The following is a 24,462-nucleotide window of genomic DNA, read 5'->3' as shown; positions in this document are numbered from 1 at the left end:
AGCTCCTCCCGGATGGCCGAGCTCCTCACCCTATCTCTAAGGGAGTGCCCGGCCACCCTACGGAGGAAGCTCATTTCAGCCGCTTGTATCCGATATCTCGTTCTTTTGGTCATGACCCAAAGTTCATGGCCATTGGTGAGGTTAGGAACGTAGACCGAATGATAAATCGAGAGCTTTGCTTTTTGGCTCAGCTCTCTCTTCACCACAACGAACCGGCACAGCGTCCCCATTACTGCGGCAGCTGCACCGATCCGTCTGTTCTCCGTTCTTAAGTATAGTTTGAAACATAAAACAACAACACAGTCAGCAACAGTTTTACATAAGTGTGATTCATTTGCAGTTTGGCTAAGCAAACATGAGTGCAGCTGGGAGGGACTTCTGAGTGAGGAATGGGACTCCTGTGAGTGCTGTGGAACAAAGAAGGGACCCTTTGAATCGTTTCCAATTACTCATGAAAAAGTTGCTCTATTTTGTTGTTGACTTTTTGAAAATTAGTCGCAGGCAGGATCTGAATACTAGTTGAATATAGTGAATAAGTTGGCTACACTAATCCCTACATTCCTGTGTGGGACATCACTGAAGTCACAACCTATTTTACAACAAAAAGCAAGTCTTAATTGTTACTTTGTGTTTGCTCAGGACAGGACCAAGATTGCATCAGGCCCTAAACAGAATTTCATTTGGTGGCAACTTTCAGCTGAGCAGTTATTACAGTTTAAGTAGAGTTGGGGTGGAGTGTAGAAGCATATTTTTTTGTTAACATATGAGCGCAGGAAAATGGATAACACCTTTTTCAGGATTTTTGTCCCTATTTTATTGGTTTATTGGAAATCTTGGTTCATATTCACCGCTGCAAATCTCTGCCTCTTTTATATTTCCAAAAAACATGTTACAAATTTAGCAAGTACTGCATTAGGACATAATTTCCATCACCACCCTCCACAATTGTTGCTAGTCTATCTATTTTCTTGTTACCATTCCTTGACTTTTGAAGAGCAACACACACTTGCCTTCTATTATTATTCTACTCTTGTCTTTCCCATTTTGAAGAGAAAAGAGATTCTGTGTCACATATTTATAACCCAGGAAAACCAGAGGGGAAACAGGAAGTCATGAATCACCTTTAGGAACTTAAAAATTAATTATAAAACAAAACAAAATGTGTCAGTTACATTTATTTTATTGTAATAATTAGATTTAAAATTGACAGATGAGACACTTTGTAGTTTCTTTAATTATTAGAAAGGTTTACAAGTTAAACACATTTGAGATTTCGATACAAAACAAGCAGAAATGCGGATAAACCTTAAAGGTCTATTGAGCTCAGCACAGACATTTATACAAAATGAAAAGTATGGATTTTCTGTCTCTGTCCAGGCTCAGGTGCTGTTGATGTGGGGTTTTTCGGGTTGCTGTATCTTGTTCTGGCTGCTGCTGTAGGCCTCGTTGAGCTGCTTCAGGTCCTTCATCAGGCCTGCAAACTGTTCCTCCTGAGAACAAAATGAAAGCAGCGATTAATGTGTGATCATTTAAAGTTGTGCTAAATATTGAGCGGCTGCCTCTTGCTGTCAATTGGGTTTTAAAATGCTCACATCTTATTTATTTTTTATAATGATCTAAATATAATTTAAACTTCGATTTTTATAACTTTGGTTTTAAACCGAATTCCTTCTGGGATCCAGAACAAGCCCATATCTTTACCCCTCCACCACCATGCTTGACAACTGGTATCAGGTCTTTGTACTGATGGGCTGCTTCATTTTCATCAAACACATTGCTGTGCATTCGGACCAAATATCCCTGTGCTGCACATGCCTATCTTTAACTCCTCCCATCTGATTCAGCTTTGCCGGCGCTGTCATTTCCTTGTTAGAGAGAAGTGGTTTATTTTTGACAGCGCTTCCAAACAGGTCAAACCTGTTCAGTCTTTAACTGACTGTACTTAAATGTGAACATAAGAACAAGCACCCCAACCACTCTTGGGAACAATGGCAACTGTCTTAAATATTTTTACTCACTTAAGAAAATATCTCGCTGTACAATGGTTGTCTTAAAATGTTTTGGTAATTGCTTTAAAACTCTTATCGTTTGCATTGAGAGCAAACATTACGTCTCTAAAATCACCACTGTTTTCCTTCCTCCATGGCACCTAAATGTTAAACATCAAAAAGCCCAGAAGTCCTTTATTAGCTTCTTACCAGATTTCTTTTTTAAATAAACCAAACTTTCTTTAAATATAGTTTGCCACCCATAGAACAATATGCCATGGTCAAATTAATTTGTTTTGCTAAGTTGTTGAAGCATTATTTATTCAAGAAAAGAAAATCTACCCTCCCAAAAAAAAGCTTCCTAACACTGGCGACATCACCTAAGTCTACATCATATTTGACTGATTAACGCTGCATTTACATGTGTTCATGCTCAGACTTAGGGTCAGATGCTGCCGACTAAATAAATTTGACTTCAGCCCATTTTAATCCATTTTAATTTATATCAAATGTAATTTTAATAATCTTAATATCTAAAAAAAATCAAATACAAACCTATAAATATTGAATAGCATAGTTCATACAATTAAATTCAGTTTCTTTATATAATGCTTACTCACAACAAATGTCATCTCAAGATTTATACAAAACTACAAATCCGAAGTAACACAACAGGTTCCTTCATTACAGTTTAAATTAAGGGTATCTGTTTTAATTTATTCCTGGTTGATCCTCATCAAATTTAACATTCTGAAAAGTCAAGTTTTTTTTTAAGCTATAATATAATGATATTACTTTATATGACATTATTAGGTGCAAATCTTTGTTAGCAATTTGTTTTGTGGTATGCAATAAATATGAAAGCAGAATAAAATAAAGTCTTTTTTTTTTTTAGAATAAATAGGTAGTTAAAATATTAATCCAAAACAATTTGTAGACAGATTAATAAAAAAGAAATTGCAGCCACTGTATGTTCACATTAAAGTCCTTTCAGCTCTAAACAAAGTAAACTTGTTAAACTAGCTACAAACCTCTTGTGCAGGGAGCCAGTTTCACTAAAATCATTTGAAGTGGCCCATTGGCTGCAGTAGTATTAATTAAATCTGTTTATCCCTGGTTGATATTTGACTCTCTGTTGTCCTTACCAACACATTCATTCTATCGGCTGCTGCAAGTGCAACACTAAGTTTCCTCTCATCTTCTTCCCTTTCCTCTTCAATCACTCCCAACCTGGAAAAAACACAGAGTGAATAAAACACCACAACATACAATACGATGAGTTTAGAGAAATGTGGGGAAGTTGTCTTAGCAACCTGATGTAAGATATTGCTTCAACAGACACCAAAAATATTCTTTACAATCTCACCTGAAGGTGGCACTGGCGAGCTGTTCCTCTCGCACCACCAGCATGTTCCTCAGCTCATTCACCTCAACTTGCAGCATTGCATTCTGGTCCTGACTTTGGATGATGAAGTCCTCGAGACGCTTGGCCATGTCCAGCTCCCGCTCCGTCACCTGCTCTATCCCCAGACGGAGCTCGGACAGCTCCTGGGCATGCTGGATGGGAATCAAACTTTTATGTAAATGTCTGAAATTCAAGCCCAGTGTAAAATCAGTTTTTTTGGTTGGCTGGTTTAAACCTACCCGGTCCAGTAAACTGAACTGCTCGTTCTCAGCTTCCATCTCACCCGAGTCCCTGTTTGGGTTGACGATCCATGGAACTGGTGCAGGTGGACGCTTGATGCTTACACTCTGAACAAGGGAGACAGGAGACTGTTGGAGTTGTTTTACTGACAGAACAAAAGATGTATCTCTAGAAAATGTAAAAAAGAATAGGTTTACTGATTGTCAGTGCATGCTGAGGCCTGTCTGTACTCACGGTATTTGGTGGGGTGATAACAGGCTGGTTGGCCTCCATCTCTTGCTCATGGTCAGATGTCGGCAGAGCTTCCGAACTTGTCTGCCTCTTCAGGGCTTGTTTGCTGTGACCCGGACGTCTGTGTGGAGCACTCTGAGTTCTGGCCACTGGTTTCCTCTCTCTCATGCTCCTGCGAGGTCTGCAAAATAAACAGATCAGTGTTTATGGAAGCAGTTTATTCATTACTGAGCGAATAACCATCCACTCAGCTGAAATATTTCTTTAATACAGTCTTCTGTTATGATGTTATAATAAAGCACTGCTTAACAAAGGTAAAGTATAGAATAAAGTGCAGTGATAAACTATTTGCCCCCTCAGAGATTAGACCATCAAGCAAATTTTAGTGAAAGATGGCATAAATAAATATAAAATCCAGCTTTCAAATAATGATTTAATTTTTAAGGGAAAAAAGCTATCAAAAACAACCCGACCCTATGTGAAAATATAATAGCCCCGATTGTTAAATATTAAAAAAGAAAACTGTGATCAACCACAGTTTTTGTTCAGTTTTACTAGCAGCACCCATTGTTCATTACTACCAGACCAAACCTGTAGAATATGAAGAAATGAGTGAATCAGAACCTGTCTCACAACATGAAGTAGGAAAAAGATCTCAAAAAGCAACAAATCTTGCCCTAACCTAAATTCAAGAAAAGAAAAGTCTAGAAATGGTTACAGAGCAATTTCTAAGCCTTTGAAACAAGTACAAACAAAGAATACATGGAACAGTGGTGAACTTTCAGAGGAGTGGTCTCCCTACCAAAATTACTCCAAGAGCTCATCAACGACTTTTCCAGGAGGTCACAAAAGAACCCAGAACAACATCTAAATCACTGCAGGTCACATTTGTCTTAAAGTCAGTGTTTATAGCAATAAACTATAAAGAGGCTGACCAGCAATCCACAGGAGCACAACTGACCAAAACAAAGCCCAGTCTCACATTTGCCTAAAAATATCTTGACAATATCCAAAATTTTTGGAAAAATACTGGGTGGGCCGAGGAGATAAATAGATAGATAAATAGAATAAATAGAGGTTTTGGATTGGCCTACTCAAAGTCTGATTTTAAATCAGATTGAGAGGCTTTAGTATGGCCTGAAATAAGCTATTCATGCTCAAAAACCCTCTAACCCTGTGGTTGAATTAAAAAAACTGATGACTGCAAAGGATGGCATAACCAGTTATGTTTAGGGGGCAATTACTTTTTCACACAGAGCCAGTTTGGATAGCTGTTTACCTTTAATGAAGGAAAACCTATTTTTGTATTGTGATGGAAATTCTTGCAGTAAGCATTCCACAGTGTATGACCTTTGGTTTACCTCACTCCAGTGAACATCTGTGTTAGAGGAGGAAGCTGTAAAAGCCATTATCAGAAGTTTAATGGTTAAGGGCATTTGTTAGGGTGATGCCTCAGGGAGAGTAGATGGTTGTTCCTAGGTAACCTAGTCACCTCTGAACCCGAGAAGGGTCCGGGGTCGTAACACACACTCTTTGAAGTTGAGATAACACTGTCATGTTCTGGTATAAATACTGTGTGTAAATGTTGATCGGGGCTCTGTTTCACTGACTAACCACAGTGACAGGGTCTTCAAATGCTGAATGCCTTTGAATAAAACTTATTGAGACAAAGTCCGGATTTTCTCTTGTTATGAGTCAACTTCTACCCACTTTGATAAGAAAATTCCACAACAGTATTTACTCAGGTTATTTTTGTATAACAATCTGAAACATTTAAACGTGACAGGTCAGTAGAAAATGTTACATTTTAAGTCTCTTTAAACTGAAAAAATACAAACATTGAAGAAATACCTTCATCCTCTTAATTCCACTTAATAACAGTGTAAAAACAGACTTGGAATGGATCTGTAATCTTATGCCAAATAGTGTTCAAACTCCCACAGAGATATTTGGAGACTAACTCTTTGTAATCTCAAGATGAACTATTTATGAACTGTGCTCTGGAGCTAAATGCAGGGCGTATCCAGAAAGTTCAGCGTTTTTTTTGTGCTGTTCAAGGCTATTTGAAAAAAGCTGCGATATACTATAATTGTGAGATAATCTCTTTCTTTTTGGTCTGTTTGCATTGTTTTTAGCCTATTGATATTGCACTTATTGATCTGGGGTTTGCTTTTTTATGATACTTTACAAGCCTGAATCTTTTGCATCTTTTCTATAGCTCTTTGGAATCATATCCTGCAAAAATACTTTTTATTCATGTCCGATTGTCATCTTTTGGAGTTTCTTGGTGGTTCTAAAAAAAAAAGCAATGGAAAAAATGTGATAACATTTAAAAAAAGGGCTATTTGAAATTGACTACATTCACTATATTTAGTTGTCACAGCTGTTGACTACTATATATATCAGGTTTGTAGTAAATTTCATTTTATGTGGCTTTACAAAGATTAGGTGATTATAAAGCCCGTGTTTATTTAGTGAATACAATGCAGATTCATTGAGTAAAAATAAATCTACCAATGTCATCATTAGTCACAAAGAAAGACCCTGACCTCTGCCAGGACTTTAACCCAAGACCTTCTTGTGGTGAGGAAACAGTACCAGCCTATGCCCCACTGTGTCACCTTTTTGGATAACTTTGAATAAATGTTTTAACCAAAGCTGCTTTAAACATGATTCAGCATATTTATAGGGATAATCAAGGCTTGTAAAAACAAAACTACAATTTATAACATTAAAACTCAGAGTTTAGGCTCAACATTTAAGAGTAAATGAGCAAAACTGCCATAAGTTTTGTTACATTCTATAGGCTTTTTTTTCTCCATTAGTTCGGTGATGTTTTGCTCAGTCATGCTGTATAGAAGTTAAGAAGAGCTCCAAACATTTTGGTTAAATAAGTGTTGCCTTTGAACTGGTCTATGTCTGAAAAGAAGATATCTAGGAGCCTAGGAGCTGACATCTTTTCACCTCTACATTTCGGTGATATCCTGCTAGAGCCAAAAACTATTTACCAGCAGAAAAGACAGCTGAATGAGGCAAATATAAAAATAAGACATTCCTAATTCTGTTTTAAAACCAACTACGCAACACTCACAGCTCCAGGTCAGTTCATCCCTTCACCAGTTTGTCCCCCCAAATTGTACCCAAACATTGTCCATTCCTACCTACCATTTCCCACCAGTAGGTAAACCATTTCATACCCATGCACCTAATCATAGCATATATCTTATTTAAGCAGTGTGTTGAATAAGGGTGATGAATAATCATCAAAGTGCTAAAATCTCACATATAATTGAATTTAATTGTATGTTAAAGATTTTACGTCCCACCTTATTTCCATTTATTTTTGATCCACTTTTTTGCCATTTGATTCAAATAAAATATGTAAAATTATGCACTGATCAAAGCAAAATAACTCAGAGCCATCCCCTGCTGGAAGGAAATGTTATTGCAGTCACATTACAACATTTTAACTGTGGACTATGTGCAGATTATAGAAAATTACTTTCAGTTATTAATTGTCAAAGCAGGTATGCACTGACATATTTTTCGTGCTCGAAATAGCAATAAACTACTGCAAAAACAAACAATTTAGAATCATCATTGCAATATCCATTTGTGCAAAATAGCAAAGCACGGCTAAGATGCTATATTTGGTAGGATATCATATTTCAGCTGCAACGCATGCAAATTCTGTGTGCCAACAAAATATATGGCCTGTTGGCTGTACCTTCTCTGCCCACGCTTGATGGATGTTTTTAGTGTCTAAGATGCTAAACCTCAACAATATTATCGCAATTACACATTTTCCTGATACTATAAAGCTCTAGTTGGTAAGAACTGTTTCTTGGCAGATGGCTTGTTTTTATATAAAAGAAAGTTGGGTACGAAACGACCAAAACTGTAAAATGATGCAAACTCCACAATAAATAGACATTTTGTCTAATCAATCAGTATTAATACTAAGAAAAACTCTGCACAGCATGTTGCTAATGGGCTCTGTTCTTTTAAAAAAAATATCTGAATAAAACCAGAAATGAATCCTGGCACTTAGGAATACCTAACTCTGTCCTACAGACGCATTCTCAGCAACTCCAGCACAGAAGCCGCCCAATAAATGATAAAAAGCTTCGGATGGTATAATAAATGTGACCTAGGAGCACATTTAAAATGACTGAATTAATTAATTAATTAACAAACTACAGGCTGATGCAAATGGAAACTGGCTAATTAAAAACTCATGAATATTTTTTAGTTGCACTTTTATTCTTGAAAAACAGGCAAACAATAGTTTAGATCGGAATGTTTATTTATCAGTTTGATTTTATATTAGTGTGACTTATTTTTTCTAAGCCCTAGTTTTTTAATGTCAATTTAAACTTTTATTGGATTAGGTGCACCAATGTACTGGTTCATCAATATTTTAAACTACTAAATCTCTTTAGTCACTTGTAGCGTGACTGCAGAGAAGAAATAGATAACATCAGGAAACTAAAGTCTACTTATTACTGATGAAATCAATCTAACAAACAAAGAAACATTTTTTATTTTATTTTATTAAACACTTGTTTGCCTTGGAAACAAGTGTTTGGTGAATACATTCCTGTCACATAAACATAAATTAGACGATTAAGAATTTTTAAAAACAGACTAGGAATAATGTTTCCTGATATGTAATTTTCTTCTTTTCTTTACAGAGAGTTCATGAATTTCAGATGATCCATATCAATTGTGAATTATTAAGTAAGTACACATGTTGTATGGTACCTGTCTCGCATGGCTTTGGAGTCCACAGGCAGCCTCTGGAGAGAAGACTGAAGAGGACTGTACTTTTTCAAGTCTTTAGGAGGAACATACATTGGTTTGGAATGTTCTGTATGGCTGCAAAGAAGCGACTGGTTAAAACAAACGTAAAATAGCAGCATAAAGCGTGTGATACAGCACAATTTCTCTCTAACTGACCTGTTCACAATGATCCGAGGTGCTTTAGGACCAAGTGATTCACTTATCTGGTTCAGGATTGAAGGCAGAGGATGCAATTTATCAATTGTGTCCTGAGAAAGAAAAGCAGGAAGTTAGTCTGATATCAAAACATCTGATGCAGATAAAAGTGTAGTTTTCTCATTGTGAAGAATGGAAACCAAACTGAAGTCATTTTCTGTCCCACCTGCTCCTTCTTATAGATAATGTCCACCAGGAGGCCATGTAGCACGGCCAGACGCAGGGGCAAATCTACATAACCATCAAAGGACGTCATTGGGATTTCAGTGTCTTGACTGGACACTGTTTGCAGAAAACACCTCATTCCGTCCCAGTGCTGCTGCAGGAACTCATTCATGAACAGCATGTACTCCTCCTTCTCTCCAAACCTAAATCCACACAAAACATTTGATTTGCCTAAACCTTTCAACTCTCATTCATGTAGTTTGTCAGTGTGATCTGAGATGACTAAATGCTACTCACAAGGTGAAGTTGGCCAGATTCTGGATGACTTTGGCAGTTAAGGTGAGGGTCCGCAGGGTGTTCGGCTCCGGATATGATTGTGTCAGGCCAAAAAGAGAAGGACTCAGAATAGCAGGACATAAGAAGCGAAGGAAGAGGGAGGCAGAGATCAGACGCTGCCCAATTTCTGCTTTCCCCTGGTCTTCACAAAGCTCCATCCAGTTGGAGAAGATCTTGTTTAATTCTTCAGGAAAAGGTCTGCAAAAGGGAAAGATATGCTTAATCAGCACCTTCAAGCTATTTTGTAATGTTTCTTTTTCACCATGATGTCTCACCCGTGTATCTCAATAATCTTCTGCACCACATCTTCACAGGTTTCCCTCAAGTGCTGCTGGTTGCTGGACAGCTCACTGCCAGGGCATTTGAGTGGGTCAACTTCAGAGTTCTCCACTGAGGCGTAAAGCCGGTGGATAAAGTCCCCTTCATTAAAAAAAAAACCCGAAAGCAGATAGTATTTAAAACATTTCAAATACTGCACGTTAGACGAAATTAGAGATGGAGCTAATCTGATCCAGTATTGGTATCAGACCCGACAGTAACATAATTCCCTGATGATATTAGGCTGTGGCCAGCAATCCGTCCACCGATCCAGACAACAAGGTCTTGTAGTGCTGGAGGTCCTATTTGGTTTAATTTTATTTTAAGTTTTTAAGTTTTGGGTAAAACATCTTTGCATGCTGAACAATAGTTAAGAATCTTATACTCTGTATATAAATAAATGTATTTCTTTAGAGTTGGCTAGAGGTCACTTAATGTTCAAACATGTGAGTGGACAGTCAGCTTCTTCTTTAGAGATATACAAAAAGAAATGTTCATGTGGTTTCTGCAAACATTTCGAGTGGTGGTAGTGATCTCAAATTGGTAAAATAATAATTGTAGAGAAAGCGCCATAGCAGAGCTCTACAGAAGAGAAACAATAAGCTCCAACAGATAGCCGACAAGCTAACTGGAATTACAAAGATCTGCTTCATTTATTTTGTTTATTTTTTAAACATCTAAGCACTACCTGTCATGGGGCCTTAGGGGTTTGGAAATGTTGACATCATGCTGGAAGTCTTTGACTTAAGGTATGAATATTTATGATCTGGAAATTACATGGAGAGGCTGGCGCTACAGCTAGTGACGCTAAAGATGCTGTAGTACTCAGTAGTAAAAGTTGGTAAAAATGTCACCATCATGTGTTGTCAGCTTTATTTGCCTAAAAAAGGAGACAAGTATTTAATTGAGCTGTTTGGTGTGTTTTTTTCCCTCATCTTTCATGTAGACATGCTTACGGTTCTGCTCAAGATTGTTTAATGATCGTTCATGGCAGAAAAGTTCTGATGGTGGGATCATTTTAAGCAACATATACAAACCAGTAAAGTAGCAGGCTTTTTTAAAGTACTGTTTTGTTCTCAGCATTCTGTAAAAAGATTTAGCAGCTCTGTAGCCTGATGTTAATACAGGCATTAAAGGATCATTCTGAGGCTTATTATATACATATCAACCACATTAATATTGATACAACTGAAGGTATATACAGAAATTGCAGCAGTTCAATTGACAGTGCATGTGTGTTTTTTGTATATTAATCTTCACAATGTTATGTAAAAAAAACAGCAAATGTTTGAATAAAACCTGGATCTGAATTAATCGGTATCAGCAGATATTTCAATTCAAATATCAGAATCGGAGACCACGAATTCTGGATTGGAGCATCTCTAGAAGATGCCACGGTCACCATTAACCATTACCTACCTAGTGTGTCAATGAGGTACTTCTGGCCAACCAGCTTCATATATTCATCTATGGCTTTTGTGGCCAGTGTGTTTTCTCTAAAGATCAATGCTTCCTTCTCACCGAGTCGTTCCACCTCTGCTGCACCCAAATCAATTAGGAATTCCTGGAAAAAACAAGTAAAACCCCATATGGATGAGTATTACATTTTTAAAACAACATTATGCTTAAGTTGTGTTCATGTGTGCACACATCTTCTCAACCTTGGCTTTGCCGATACTCTGGAGTACGTGGACCAGAGCTCCTGCCAGCTCCTCTTTCTCTTTCACGTTGAGGAGCGGTTCCAGGTTTCCACACATTTCTAAATAATTCACTGTCACATACTCTGCAAACTCTTTGTATTTTTCCATCGGCAGCACTTTCAGGTTCTGGAACCGGGCCCTGATGCGCAAAGAAGCTTGTGGACACAACACCTCCTTGTTCCCAGCTGAGGCCGAAGCCTTGAAAGATGTGATGGGATACCACTTCTCCTGATAGGTCCTCCCTTGGATATCTGCCATAGGTATGGTCACACTGCCCAGCGGATGCAGGCTGGACTCATCTCGGGAGTGGCGCTTCTTCTTGGAGTCTTCCTCGCGGAAGAGGTGCAGGGTGATTTGGGAGAAAGAGGGAAGGTTGTCAAGCTCAAAGAACTCCCCCCAAAATAATTGACAGCCTCCAGCCACCCCCCCACCAGTCCCCAGGCCTCCTGAAGACCCGGAGGCATTGTCCCCGGCCATGCTGGAGCGATTAGTTGGTTTGCCAACAGCTCTGCTGCTTGTGCGGGCAAACAAGGTTCCATCTAGGTGAACTTCACAGTAGTAACGTCGTTTGGGTGGAAGATCCTTTGCTTCGTTAACCCACAGACTCAAGGAATTCTCAGTGCGCTCGATGTTATCCTGTGAAGATTAGGTGAGTGTTTTACATTGGATTTAGATGTTGTGTGACGTATTTTTACACATGAAAAATAACTCACCTTATTGGGCTGAGCAGCACGTCTGAGGTCTTCAATCCAGCGGTCCCGTTCAGCAGCCGAGGAGCAGCCAAAGCAGTGGGTATTTTCAGAACTTATCACCTACAGCACAATAAATCCATCAGGACTGTGCCAGAGTTACTGAGAAGTAGAACCAGCACATCCAACTTGTAGAACCCAAGTCAAAGTTTACCTCAAAGCAGTACTTTTCCCCTAAAATGGAACTGTGGACCGGTCTGATGACAGTACTGGTGTCAGCGCTCAGATCCAGACTCCCCACTGGAACTGATACAGACTCACGGGAACCATATTGCCTTTAAGTTACAAACAACAGAAGAAAAACCGTGAACAAGCAGAAAGCATGGTACAACCTGTGCAAGCAAACCCAAACTAGGGTATGCGCTGTTTACCAGTACCAGTGTTTCGCGGTTTTAAGTTAAACACCACATCTTTTCAATGGTTTAAAGTGCTTTCACAATGAGAATGTGAATTTAAAGCTACAGTTATCAAGCTATAAGAAGCATGACTGTAAAGCATCTGGCTGCAGGCTAGGTACCCAAAGCATTAATCACCTAATATCAACTTGTTTTATGCTGTGTTATGTTTAAGAGCAAAATAGCAAAAAGAGGTAATAGTCTGCATAGTAAGTGAATTTTAATTTAGCATTGTTTTTTTTTTTTGTTCGTTTTTGCCTAAGTCTATAAAAATAGAAAAACAATAAAAAGATGTTAGATAATAAATTTTTTTAAATCCATCAATCCACCCATCATTGTCTATTTTCTTTCTGAAATGCATTAGTTAATTGCCATCGTCAGCTGTTTTTTGTTTCATGCTATAGAATCAGCTCGATAAAAGCTAATTAAGATGGTGGCAGATAACCCCAAAAAAAGGAAATAAGCAAATGTAGATTTATTTTCTACATGCAAACATGAGAAAATGAATAATCTTTTACTTTAGAAACATAAGAGTGTGTTTTACCTGCTTAGTTTGTTTAAACCTGGGTTCAGTTGGGTGGCACTGTTCCTTTTGGCCTTATCCAGGCGGCGTTTGATCAGTGCCTAATGGTGAAGATGTTATGCTGAGTGAATAAGTGCAATCATGTATTTCATCAAGAGGAAATGCAGTGTTGACACACAGGTTATCTGATGCGCACTCACCCGCACACCACCATTCTGGGTTGTTGGCCGAGGACCGCCTGGAAGGCCAATGTTGTCAGGGCTGCATTCTGAGGGTCGAGATGAAAAGTGTTATAATGAGAAGGGCCAGTAAAGACCAAACTGTCATTAAATCTGTTGTAATGTTTGTGAAAAATATGCTTGAGGTAAAAAGTAAATTTTTTCCCCCAAGGATTTCTTAATCCTGACATTTTTCACTTAGGACATTTTTAACTAGTCAAGGAAAAACATTTGCTAATATTTGAAAGACTAAAATTAAGAAACTAAAATTGACATTTTCCACTTTTAAACCCAGTCTTTGCCACATTTTCCAAGAAAATTTCAGTATTGTGGTTTTGCTCAGAGAGAACATATTTGTTTACAGAAGAAATAATCTGCCAAAGCTTCAAATAATGAGCAGGATGTGGTTTTTAGCTGGAGGCTGCTAGCTACAGAAATCATAGTCAAACATATAAACTTGACTAACAGAGATTTTGTGAATTTCTTTGTGCAAATTAAAATCTTGAAAAAAGTTATCTACACGATTTCCTCTTCTTCGTATTTCTAGAGAAATTTCCTCAAAATGCAAAAAGTTCTGAGGAAAACGTATAATGTTTTTCCACAAAGAAATTGAGTTAATTTAAGATGTAGAGCGCTATGAAAGACTTTCCTTTTTGCTTACCCAAAGCCCCACCACAAACAATCCAGCGTCTAAATCCCATCATTTATTCCAATGGCGTTTCGCAGTGTTACTTCAGAAGCTGTGTCTTTAACATTTCCTTCCTATGTTCAGATATGCTGCTCCTGACAGAGCTCACCAGCAGAACCGATGCAAGATAGGAACCTCAAAAATGCAGCTTCTGAATTTCTCTTAATACTTGAAATGAATGCAAACAAGGTGCTTCTTTATCCTTCCCTTTTCTTCTCTTTCTCTACGTCTTTTCATTGGACTGCTAGAGCAACCAGCCTCGATTCTATCTTCCTCAAGAACACATAGAGGAAGCAATTTGACAGTCACCCTTATGATAAACATTCAGCTATTTCCTGTGTGACTTTATGCAGAATCACAGGTCTGATGTCAGAAAGAGATGCTTTTCCAGCTTTGGTACATTTGAGTCTCACTTTATTTCTCATTTGTGTGTATTGACCTGCATCCATTTCAGCGAAGTTCTGCACGCTGAGGTTGGACAAGCAGCTGCTGACACGGTTTCGGATCCAAGTCATTGGCTGAGAAAGAAACTGACATTGTAAAGAGGACTTATACATTTTCTATTGCTCTTTTAGAATGGATGTGTAATGGTGTGCAGGCACGGCTGAACAATTTTGAATTTCAAAAGTCGGTCAAATGTTTTAGCTCCTCTTTCTCAAAAAGCTGTAAAAGAACTTTAAATATGTTTTATATTTTAGATTCTTTAAAGTAGCCGCCCTTTGCTGTGATCACTGAAATATTAAACTTTGGCCGTCTCTGAATGAACGTCTTGGAAGTTCTTTCAGGACTCTTTGGAAAACCATTTCAGGTGACCACCTCATGAAGCTCAGGGAGAGAATGTTAAGAGAGCCAAGCAGTCATCAAAGCTAAGGGTGGCTATTTGGAGGAATCTACAATATAGAAATATTGATTTTACACTTTTTGTTTCCTATATAATTCCATGTGCATTCATTCATAGTTTTGTTGCCTTTGGTGAGATTCTACAATGTAAATAATCATGAAAATAAAGAGACCCAATAAGTGAGAAAATGAATTTAAAACGTTTGACCGGTAGTGCATATAATATATAAAATACTTATATAAATTAATTACACATTGAGTGATATTGTAAGTATTCATTTCTGTTAACTTTACTGATTATGGATTATAGTAAATGAAAACCCAAAATGTAGTTTCTTGGAATATTTGAATATTAAATAAGACCAATAACAAGACAAATTTAAAAAAGACTAAAATAAAAGGGCATCTTACACAAAAGTATCCAGGACGTTCTGTTTCTATACTTGGGTAACATCCATCATGGTGTAACTTTTTCTACTACACTTCTTCCTTCCACTCAGCTTTTCATTAATCTTCCTGCATATAGTATTATGTGAGTTCTCAAGCTTCTTTAACAATGACGTTTTGTGGTTTAGCTTCCTTGTAGAGGGTGTCAACGACTGTCTGCTGCACTAAGTCAACTCAAATGTCTTCGCCCTGATTATGAGGGTCAAGACATAACTATATCATAACTTTTCTTCATTGAAAATCTTTTTTATTGTTCTCATCTAATATAGCTTTCACAGAAAATGGATTTGGGGTTTTCACTAGATGAAAGCCATAATAATCAAAATTTATGACAATACAGTACAGACCAAAGGTTTGGACACACCTTCTCATTCAAAGAGTTTTCTTTATTTTCATGACAATGAATATTGTAGCTTCACACTGAAGGCATCAAAACTATGAATTAACACATGTGGAATTATATCCTGAACAAAAAAGTGTGAAATAACTGAAAATATGTCTTATATTCTAGGTTCTTCAAAGTAGCCACCTTTTGCTTTGATTACTGCTCTGCACACTCTTGGCATTCTGTTGATGAGCTTCAAGAGGTAGTCACCTGAAATGGTTTTCACTTCACAGGTGTTCCCTGTCAGGTTTAATAAGTGGGATTTCAAGCCTTATAAATGGGGTTGGGACCATCAGTTGTGTTGTGCAGGAGGTGGATACAGTACACAGCTGATAGTCCTACTGAATAGACTGTTAGAATTTGTATTATGGCAAGAAAAAAGCAGCTAAGTAAAGAAAAACGAGTGGCCATCATTACTTTAAGAAATGAAGGTCAGTCAGTCCGAACAATTGGGAAAACTTTGAAAGTGTCCCCAAGTGCAGTCGCAAAAACCATCAAGCGCTACAAAGAAACTGGCTCACATGAGGACCGCCCCAGGAAAGGAAGACCAAGAGTCACCTCTGCTGTGGACGATAAGTTCATCCGAGTCACCAGCCTCAGTAATCGCAGGTTAACAGCAGCTCAGATTAGAGAACAGGTCAATGCCACACAGAGTTCTAGCAGCAGACACATCTCTAGAACAACTGTTAAGAGGAGACTGTGTGAATCAGGCCTTCGTGGTAAAATAACTGCTAGGAAACCACTGCTGAGGACAGGCAACAAGCAGAAGAGACTTGTTTGGGCTAAAGAACAAAAGGAATGGACATTAGACCAGTGGAAATCTGGGCTTTAGTCTGATGAGTCCAAGTTTGAGATCTTTGGTTCCAACCACCGTGTCTTTGTGCGGCGCTGAAGAGGTGAACGGATGGACTCTACATGCCTGGTTCCCACCGTGAAGTATGGAGGAGGAGGTGTGATGGTGTGGGGGTGCTTTGCTGGTGACACTGTTAGGGATTTATTCAAAATTGAAGGCATACTGAACCAGCATGGCTACCACAGCATCTTGCAGCGGCATGCTATTCCATCCGGTTTGCGTTTAGTTGGACCATCATTTATTTTTCAACAGAACAATGACCCCAAACACACCTCCAGGCTGTGTAAGGGTTATTTGACCAAGAAGGAGAGTGATGGGGTGCTGCGCCAGATGACCTGGCCTCCACAGTCACCGGACCTGAACCCAATCGAGATGGTTTGGGGTGAGCTGGACCGCAGAGTGAAGGCAAAAGGGCCAACAAGTGCTAAGCATCTCTGGGAACTCCTTCAAGACTGTTGGAAAACCATTTCAGGTGACTACCTCTTGAAGCTCATCAACAGAATACCAAGAGTGTGTGGAGCAGTAATCAAAGCAAATGGTGGCTACTTTGAAGAACCTAGAATATAAGACATATTTTCAGTTGTTTCACACTTTTTTGTTCAGTATATAATTACACGTGTTAATTCATAGTTTTGATGCCTTCAGTGTGAAGCTACAATATTCATAGTCATGAAAATAAAGAAACTCTTTGAATGAGAAGGTGTGTCCAAACGTTTGGTCTGTACTGTATATGCTTGAAATGCATCACTATGTGTGTAATGAACCTATATAGAACACATATATATATATAAGCAAATTACTTTAATACATTTTCTTTCAGTGATGTTTGGAATTTTTTTAGATACAGCTGGTTATATGCGGGTTGTATATCTGTGAGACTTGTTACCTCATCCTCTTGAGAAATGAGGATTTGTCCATCTTCCAGGACACAGTTGTTGATGTCCCATAAGGGGACCTCCTGAGGTGGAACCCATAGTTGTCTTGCAGGTTCACAGGCTATAGCATGCGCCGGTACAACCTCCTCCAAATCTGCAAGAGGAATTTGAGTACACACACAAAGGCGTTACAGCTTTACTGAAGAACTGAAAGTGATGTGCATGATCTACGCCATCGTTTCGGGCACACGATGACCCTTGTTTATATTTCAGTTCTGGTAATTACAGCCTAATGAGATGACACTGATCTCACTCAGTGTTTGGCCACTCCCATTTATTGATACTATCTGTGTCTTCAGGACACTCCAAGAGTTGCACATATCCTGTTTTTTCTTTGTAGTTTTGCTCAGTGTTCACATACTTGCGTCTGATTTTAATGAGTCTCCACGTTTACTCGTAAAAACATATTTTTTGCAGACTTAGAAAAAAAGGCAGAATAAGAAAATACAGACAGCCACTCAATAACCAATTTATATTCAATCACATTTATGGGTTCATTACCCCACCCCCAATATGTAGCTACTGTTATGTTAACCTCTCTTCGCTAGATTAAGATGTCACCCCTACACTCTCCAGGATCTTTAGGACCATCAGACCTAATTTTAGTGTGAAGGTAAACAAACAGTAACCATGCTGCACTCTTTGAAAACGGCATATTTAACCTTTCACAATGATACCAACACAGGTATCACATTTGCACAAGGATGTTTCGTCACAACATCAAGTCTAGTCAAGTGTTTATTGTCAATTTGTTAGCAATAAATCGAAAACAAAAAGGATGATAAATTATAGATGTTACATGGTCACATTATAAAAACACTGAGATCTGAGCTATTGCACTGTGTTTCATTAAAGAAGACCCTGAGCAGGACATAGCTCGATAAGCAGATAATGAGAATTTATGAGAAATGAGGCCAATTACTCTCTGAGGATATGTGTTATTTGAGAAACTGGTGGATCTAGATTGGATAGGCTTCAACCTTTTTCCTGAATTGCAGAATTTCCCTATTTAAATGGCAGGATCTGCACCTCCAGCATCAGTTTCTGAATTGCTGGGGCAGTTTTTATAATCAACATTACTTGAGGTTAGGGAGGATTTTTGTACAAATGCAGCGTACTGCAGAGTGCGCCATGTAATAATTTAAACCTGGTGCAGCGCTCTGTTTTCATACCCGGGAGTGTGCAGTCAGAAGCAGACATGCACAAAAACCCAAAATCTGTTTTTTACTGATCACTCTGAGCTGATTACACAGAAGGTCTAAAGATGTTATTTATTAGTTATGATGTGAGTATTATAAAATTATTTTGTTAAGCCTTTGAGTGTTGCCCACAGTTTTCCTGTTTCTCCCTTCTCATCACTAAACACGATGCAAGGACTTATAGTTAACAGCTTGACTTGTCATTTGAGTAGCAGGCTGAATATTTCACAACTTCCCTAAGTCTCCCAGCAACCAAATGTGCAATTTGGAGGCGTGGCCGGTTGTCTCTAGCCAGGAGCCGTTTTCATGGGGAGCTCAGCACTTACCGATATCTATGTCCAAAGGGCCTTAGCATGGCGCTATTTTTTTTTATTTTACTGATTGTTAATTTAGTCTTGCTTGATATGATCGTTGTTTCGGAGGTCACTATAACTGACACACAAGACCTTAAATTTCTCTGCCTAAAATCCAGCAGCTGAATACATGGACAACATGTGAAATCATGTTCATAGACATGAAAAATAAGATTTTATTTTATCTTAATGGCAAACCTGTGCTCATTTATATCTGAATTCCTTCTCAACAGTGCTTTTGTTCGTAAAGCTGTTAGTACAGGAAGGTGCTGGGTTGTCCATAGGAACATAAAGTTTCTACGTTGGTGTCTTTTATTGTTGGTTATCTGGAGTACTCTAAGTATACCAAATGAGAAAAGTCCTGGCTCTGTTAAACTCATTATGCAATTACACACAACTCTTTATCAGATATTGGCTTTTGCTTTGTCATTCTTTGAGACCGATTAAAAAAATACAATTAATTTGCTCTTGGAGGCCATCAGACCAGGCCAAAGGCTTCAGTTTAGTCTTAATTTTGAATGTTTTATAAATCCAAATACAACTTAAAAGAAAGTGGACTAAATAAACTTTGCAAAGTTCAAACTAATTTACTAGGTTATGTGTTCAAAACAGTATTATACCTGATGACTTTCACTTAGGTGTAAGTTAACACAGTGATGTATGATTATTCTTAATTTTATATCATGGTCTTTAAATTTTTCTAAGGTCACCTGCCTTGCCTAAAATGTTTATGTTGATTAAAGATAATCACTAATTTTAAAAACACCAATCTAGTAAACAACAGTGGTTCTTGATATGGGTGATGTGGCTCAACGCCAAGGGTTGCATCTTGTCGAGGGTGGCACGATCATTTGGATTGCAAGTTTTTCTATTGCTTATTTGCATTTTGAGTCTATAGCAAATAGCTGCCCCAAACTAACCCCACCCATCTCCACCTGCCTCACCCCTTGCTGTTAGAGTACCCCCTAGGTGGGGGGTGGGAAAAGATCTATCTACAGAGGCTTAGGCTCTGATTCCATCCAAAAACAGAAATCTCCATTCTTTATGATCTAAACGGGCTTATAAATATTCACATAGACTAGGGGTGGACAGTTCATTTTCACAAGCAATCCCAATTCTGATTGATGCTGATCATTAGCTGAACTTAATTTGACCAATAATATATTTGATATTAAATTATAAGTATAATTTTTATCAGCCTCCACCATTAGTAATTACAAATGAAAATAAAAAAGCAACATGCAATGCTGACAACAGAAATGTCATATTATCTTACTGTAAATAAGAAAAACAACAGAAAAATTAAATATGTGCAAGTTCTTGTAATGCACTACATGTTCAGTCTTAATTTAAGATGCAATTTCTAAGAATGGCATTTTTTCTACAGCAACAATGCTACGTTACCTTTGGCTTCAGTAAGTAAATATTTTCAAGTAGGGCCACAGGATGTCAGAAAACTGGACTGCGACATTGTTGTAGAACCCTGGAAACAATAATATTTCCAGGGTTCTACATGATCCTCAGCATCTTGTGCATCATTTGTATCAGGTGCAGGTAACCACTACAGTTAGGCTCTATACAACAGGCAGAATGTCTTATTTTGTATGCAAAGTGTAAATTCATCACAATTGGAAATTACAAGCAGCAATTCTTTGCAGTATTGGGAATAGTTGTTATTGTAGTAATGATACTATACAGCCCCATGTGTCGTTTGAAGCTGTATGTTCTGTGGTAATCTTTCTCTTCCTACTATCAACCACCTTTGGCACACACAAGAGTGCTAATGTACAGGGGATGGACAATGAAACTGAAACACCTGGTTTTAGACCACAATAATTCATTAGTATGGTGTAGGGCCTCCTTTTACGGCCAATACAGCATCAATTCGTCTTGGGAATGACATATACAAGTCCTGCACAGTGGTCAGAGGGATTTTAAGCCATTCTTCTTGCAGGATAGTGGCCAGGTCACTACGTGATACTGGTGGAGGAAAACGTTTCCTGACTCGCTCCTCCAAAACATCCCAAAGTGGCTCAATAATATCTAGATCTGGTGACTGTACAGGCCATGTTCATCAAACCAATTTTTCTTGCTGTGTGTATTGGTGCATTGTCATCCTGATACATGGCACCGCCTTCAGGATACATTGTTTGAACCATTGGATGCACATGGTCCTCAAGAATGGTTCGGTAGTCCTTGGCAGTGACGCGCCCATCTAGCACAAGTATTGGGCCAAGGGAATGCCATGATATGGCAGCCCAAACCATCACTAATCCACCCCCATGCTTCACTCTGGGCATGCAACAGTCTGGGTGGTACGCTTCTTTGGGGCTTCTCCACACCGTAACTCTCCCGGATGTGGGGAAAACAGTAAAGGTGGACTCATCAGAGAACAATACATGTTTTACATTGTCCACAGCCCAAGATTTGCGCTCCTTGCACCATTGAAACCGACGTTTGGCATTGGCATGAGTGACCAAAGGTTTGGCTATAGCAGCCGCCGTGTATATTGACCCTGTGGAGCTCCTGACGGACAGTTCTGGTGGAAACAGGAGAGTTGAGGTGCACACTTAATTCTGCCGTGATTTGGGCAGCCTTGGTTTTATGTTTTTTGGATACAATCCGGGTTAGCACCCGAACATCCCTTTCAGACAGCTTCGTCTTGCGTCCACAGTTAATCCTGTTGGATGTAGTTCGTCCTTCTTGGTGGTATGCTGACATTACCCTGGATACCGTGGCTCTTGATACATCACAAAGACTTGCTGTCTTGGTCACAGATGCGCCAGCAAGACGTGCACCAACAATTTGTCCTCTTTTGAACTCTGGTATATCACCCATAATGTTGTGTGCATTTCAATATTTTGAGCAAAACTGTGCTCTTACCCTGCTAATTGAACCTTCACACTCTGCTCTTACTGGTGCAATGTGCAATCAATGAAGACTGGCTACCAGGCTGGTCCAATTTAGCCATGAAACCTCCCACACTAAAATGACAGCTGTTTCAGTTTCATTGTCCAACCCCTGTAACTACCCGACCAGAAACAACAGTCACTGTCAAAATAAAAGCTGTTTTGTTTTCAAAATAAAAGCTGCATATTCTGCTGAGTGTGCACAGCTCACAATCTGTATAGGTTTGATTTTCAGTGTTTTTAAGTCAAAATTAAAGATCCATTTGTTTAATACAGCACATACCTTTTAACTGTCAGTACTTCTGTCTTGTTTATGCATTTATCATCAACTTGATGACTTTTCTTCTTTGCACTGATCATTTTAAATTTTGATTTTATTGTTTTTATCTTTATTCCAATGTCTAATGTTATTTTTCCGATTTTATTGTTGCTTTTATTAATTCTATCTTTAATTTAAGTGTCATTGCTTTTTTATTATATTTGTACTCTTGACAATGTACTTGATTGAAAGTACTATATATATATATATATATATATATATATATATACAGGTATTATCATTACTATTTTGGATTTTCTATATCTGACTCTATGTTGACAGTGTTTTCAGATAGAGATTGAGGGTCTGGCCTGTGGGTTGGGGGTGTGATGGTTTAGGGGTTGGGTGCACAATGAGCAGCTCCCCCAAGAGCTCATGCTGGAACTGCCAGTATAAGTGAATGCAATTGTCACATTTTTGCTTCTCATTTTCAGTTACATATTTTGTATTAACTTCTGCGTATTGATTTCTGCTTGATGGATCACTGGTCGACCAAATTCATTTCTCAGATATTTTCAATCTTCCACTTTTTTTTGTACAAAATAAAGCGAACATTATTAAAAGAAACCACTGGATTTATTTCTTTAAATATCAACTTTTTCTCTTAAAGTTTTGTCTTCATTCATATCAGTGTAAGTTCACAATGTACTCAGCTTGCATCATTTTTGAATTAACGACTTCCATTTCTAAAGTCAGCTAGTTTTCAGTTATAGTAGCAGCCACTGTTTTTCTGTAAAGTTTGTTTAAGTTCCTTCTCACACCTTTATTAGGCTTCTCAGGATGTCAGCTCAGTGGTAAGATAAAAATATAACATGGTTCTGTGAAAACAGGTGTCACGTACCACCTCATTGTGCCACCAGAACATCTGAAATGCCACAGGAAATCATAGCTTGATCACATGTGGTGAACATTTTGCTACATGAGAGCCAAGTGTACTTATGCGTAGTTCCAATGCAATGAAATAATTTACAGCAGTTTGATGATCTTCAACATTAAAACTGTATAATAAAGTTATCACATAGTGTTTCTTTCAATGCATTTGGTTCAGATGTGTTGTTACCTGAAAGTAAATGCTCGCTGTGGCGGCTCTGCAGCTTAGGCCTCTTGAGCTTCTTTGTCACATTCAACAGGTACTTTTTAAAGATTGCCCCTCCACCTCCTTTTGTCAAGGGGTCACTGGAGGAACCCGCTGAAGCCTCTGCTGCAGCTGATGTAGAGGATGAAGCTGCTTGAGCTGAGCTGGCAGAACTGGAGGAAGGCGTCAGAGCTGCAAAAAGAGATCCAGGAGGCTCTGAAAGGGCCCTTCTGAACGGATTCTTTCTGGTCATCCCTGCACCTTTCTCAGCCTTAAGTCCCTCTCCACATTTCCCGCCGGTTGAATTTTTGTCTGTGGGATCCTCGCTCAGAGCTTTGCGCCAATTTTGCATCTTGGTCCATTTGTTGCTGGAGGCCTTCTGAATCTTGTCAATAGTAGATGTAGAAGAAGCTGCAGCACCATCTCCTTCTTCTCTTTGCTCATTGAGCATTCCCCTGGAGCCAGTATGCCACTTGTATGTATTGAGAGGGTCGGTGGTCTCAGATGTTTGAGGATGCTCAACTGGAGAGTCCTTTTCCTTCTCTGGTAATTCCTGCTCCTTTGATGGTGGCTGAGCTGCAGGTTCTGAATCTTTCTCCTTGGTACCCATTTAAAATTTGACTTGCCTGCTGCTGAATTTCTGTCCAATTTAAAACTGCATTAACTACCTTCATATAAGAGGTTTCTCTGGTGTCCTTTCTGAGTTACTGCTGTGTTGAAGATGTTTCTGATAACACAGTTAAAGAAGTCCTCCTTGGTTCAGTCTCTGTGCTTGTCTCGTTTCCTGTCTCGTAAAAAACATAATCCGGCAACAACAACAGATGAGGAGCTGCTCTGCCTGCGGTTGCTCTGCTGCAGGACCCAAACTCCTCTGCTGCGTGCTTGTTTGCTTCCTCATTGAGTGCCACTGAGAACTTCACCATTTTACAAAATAACCTGCTATTTTTGCCTGCTCTTTGTTTCAACAAAACACTTCCCTCCTTCTCTTCTTGTTCTGCTTTAATGTTATATAAAAAAAAATATATAATAAAAATCTCCATTGACTATGATAAATGAAAATACTGTTTACTTTAGTTGCTGTTTTGAAATTGTGGTTTACTACAGGGCTTAAAGGTAGTTAACAGTTTTACCCACAAGGTAATGTGTTTGTCAGATTGTGAGTTGTCCATTGTCGCACAGGAGTGTGAGAAATG

At 38.6% G+C, this 24,462-nt stretch overlaps 1 protein-coding gene across 2 annotated transcripts; it reads right to left on the bottom strand.

Moving 5' to 3' along the window:
* Positions 1-1,164: 1,164 nt before the first annotated feature.
* Positions 1,165-24,194, bottom strand: rasal3 (RAS protein activator like 3). Of its 2 annotated transcripts, XM_047364370.1 has the most exons (19): positions 23,255-24,194; positions 17,366-17,508; positions 14,394-14,472; positions 13,249-13,316; positions 13,070-13,149; positions 12,285-12,405; positions 12,095-12,193; positions 11,343-12,017; positions 11,101-11,245; positions 9,639-9,783; positions 9,325-9,561; positions 9,029-9,230; positions 8,824-8,915; positions 8,629-8,742; positions 3,868-4,045; positions 3,633-3,740; positions 3,355-3,545; positions 3,134-3,218; positions 1,165-1,490 (listed from the first exon to the last, which is right to left on the bottom strand). In XM_047364370.1, exons 1-19 carry the CDS (start codon positions 23,877-23,879, stop codon positions 1,380-1,382), a joined length of 3,498 nt encoding a protein of 1,165 aa, XP_047220326.1. In that variant the 5' UTR covers positions 23,880-24,194; the 3' UTR covers positions 1,165-1,379. The 2 variants fall into 2 exon arrangements, with proteins under 2 accessions (XP_047220326.1, XP_047220327.1); XM_047364371.1 differs by lacking the exons at positions 14,394-14,472; positions 17,366-17,508; positions 23,255-24,194 and adding an exon at positions 13,928-14,270.
* Positions 24,195-24,462: the final 268 nt, after the last annotated feature.

Source organism: Girardinichthys multiradiatus, chromosome 5 (assembly GCF_021462225.1).
Source record: "Girardinichthys multiradiatus isolate DD_20200921_A chromosome 5, DD_fGirMul_XY1, whole genome shotgun sequence".
In the NCBI taxonomy this organism is placed as follows: domain Eukaryota; kingdom Metazoa; phylum Chordata; class Actinopteri; order Cyprinodontiformes; family Goodeidae; genus Girardinichthys; species Girardinichthys multiradiatus.
The sequence above is the reverse complement of the archived record's forward strand: the minus strand, read 5'-3'. Positions and strand labels throughout refer to the sequence as shown.

Excerpts from the sequence above, each read along its gene's own strand:
- rasal3 (XM_047364370.1), bottom strand. The coding sequence starts at position 23,879 with ATGGGTACCAAGGAGAAAGATTCAGAACCTGCAGCTCAGCCACCATCA. Across the intron at positions 17,509-23,254 it reads CAGCGAGCATTTACTTTCAG|ATTTGGAGGAGGTTGTACCG; the intron begins GTAACAACACAT and ends TTCCTCTTGCAG. Across the intron at positions 3,219-3,354 it reads CTCGCCAGTGCCACCTTCAG|GTTGGGAGTGATTGAAGAGG; the intron begins GTGAGATTGTAA and ends TGTTTTTTCCAG.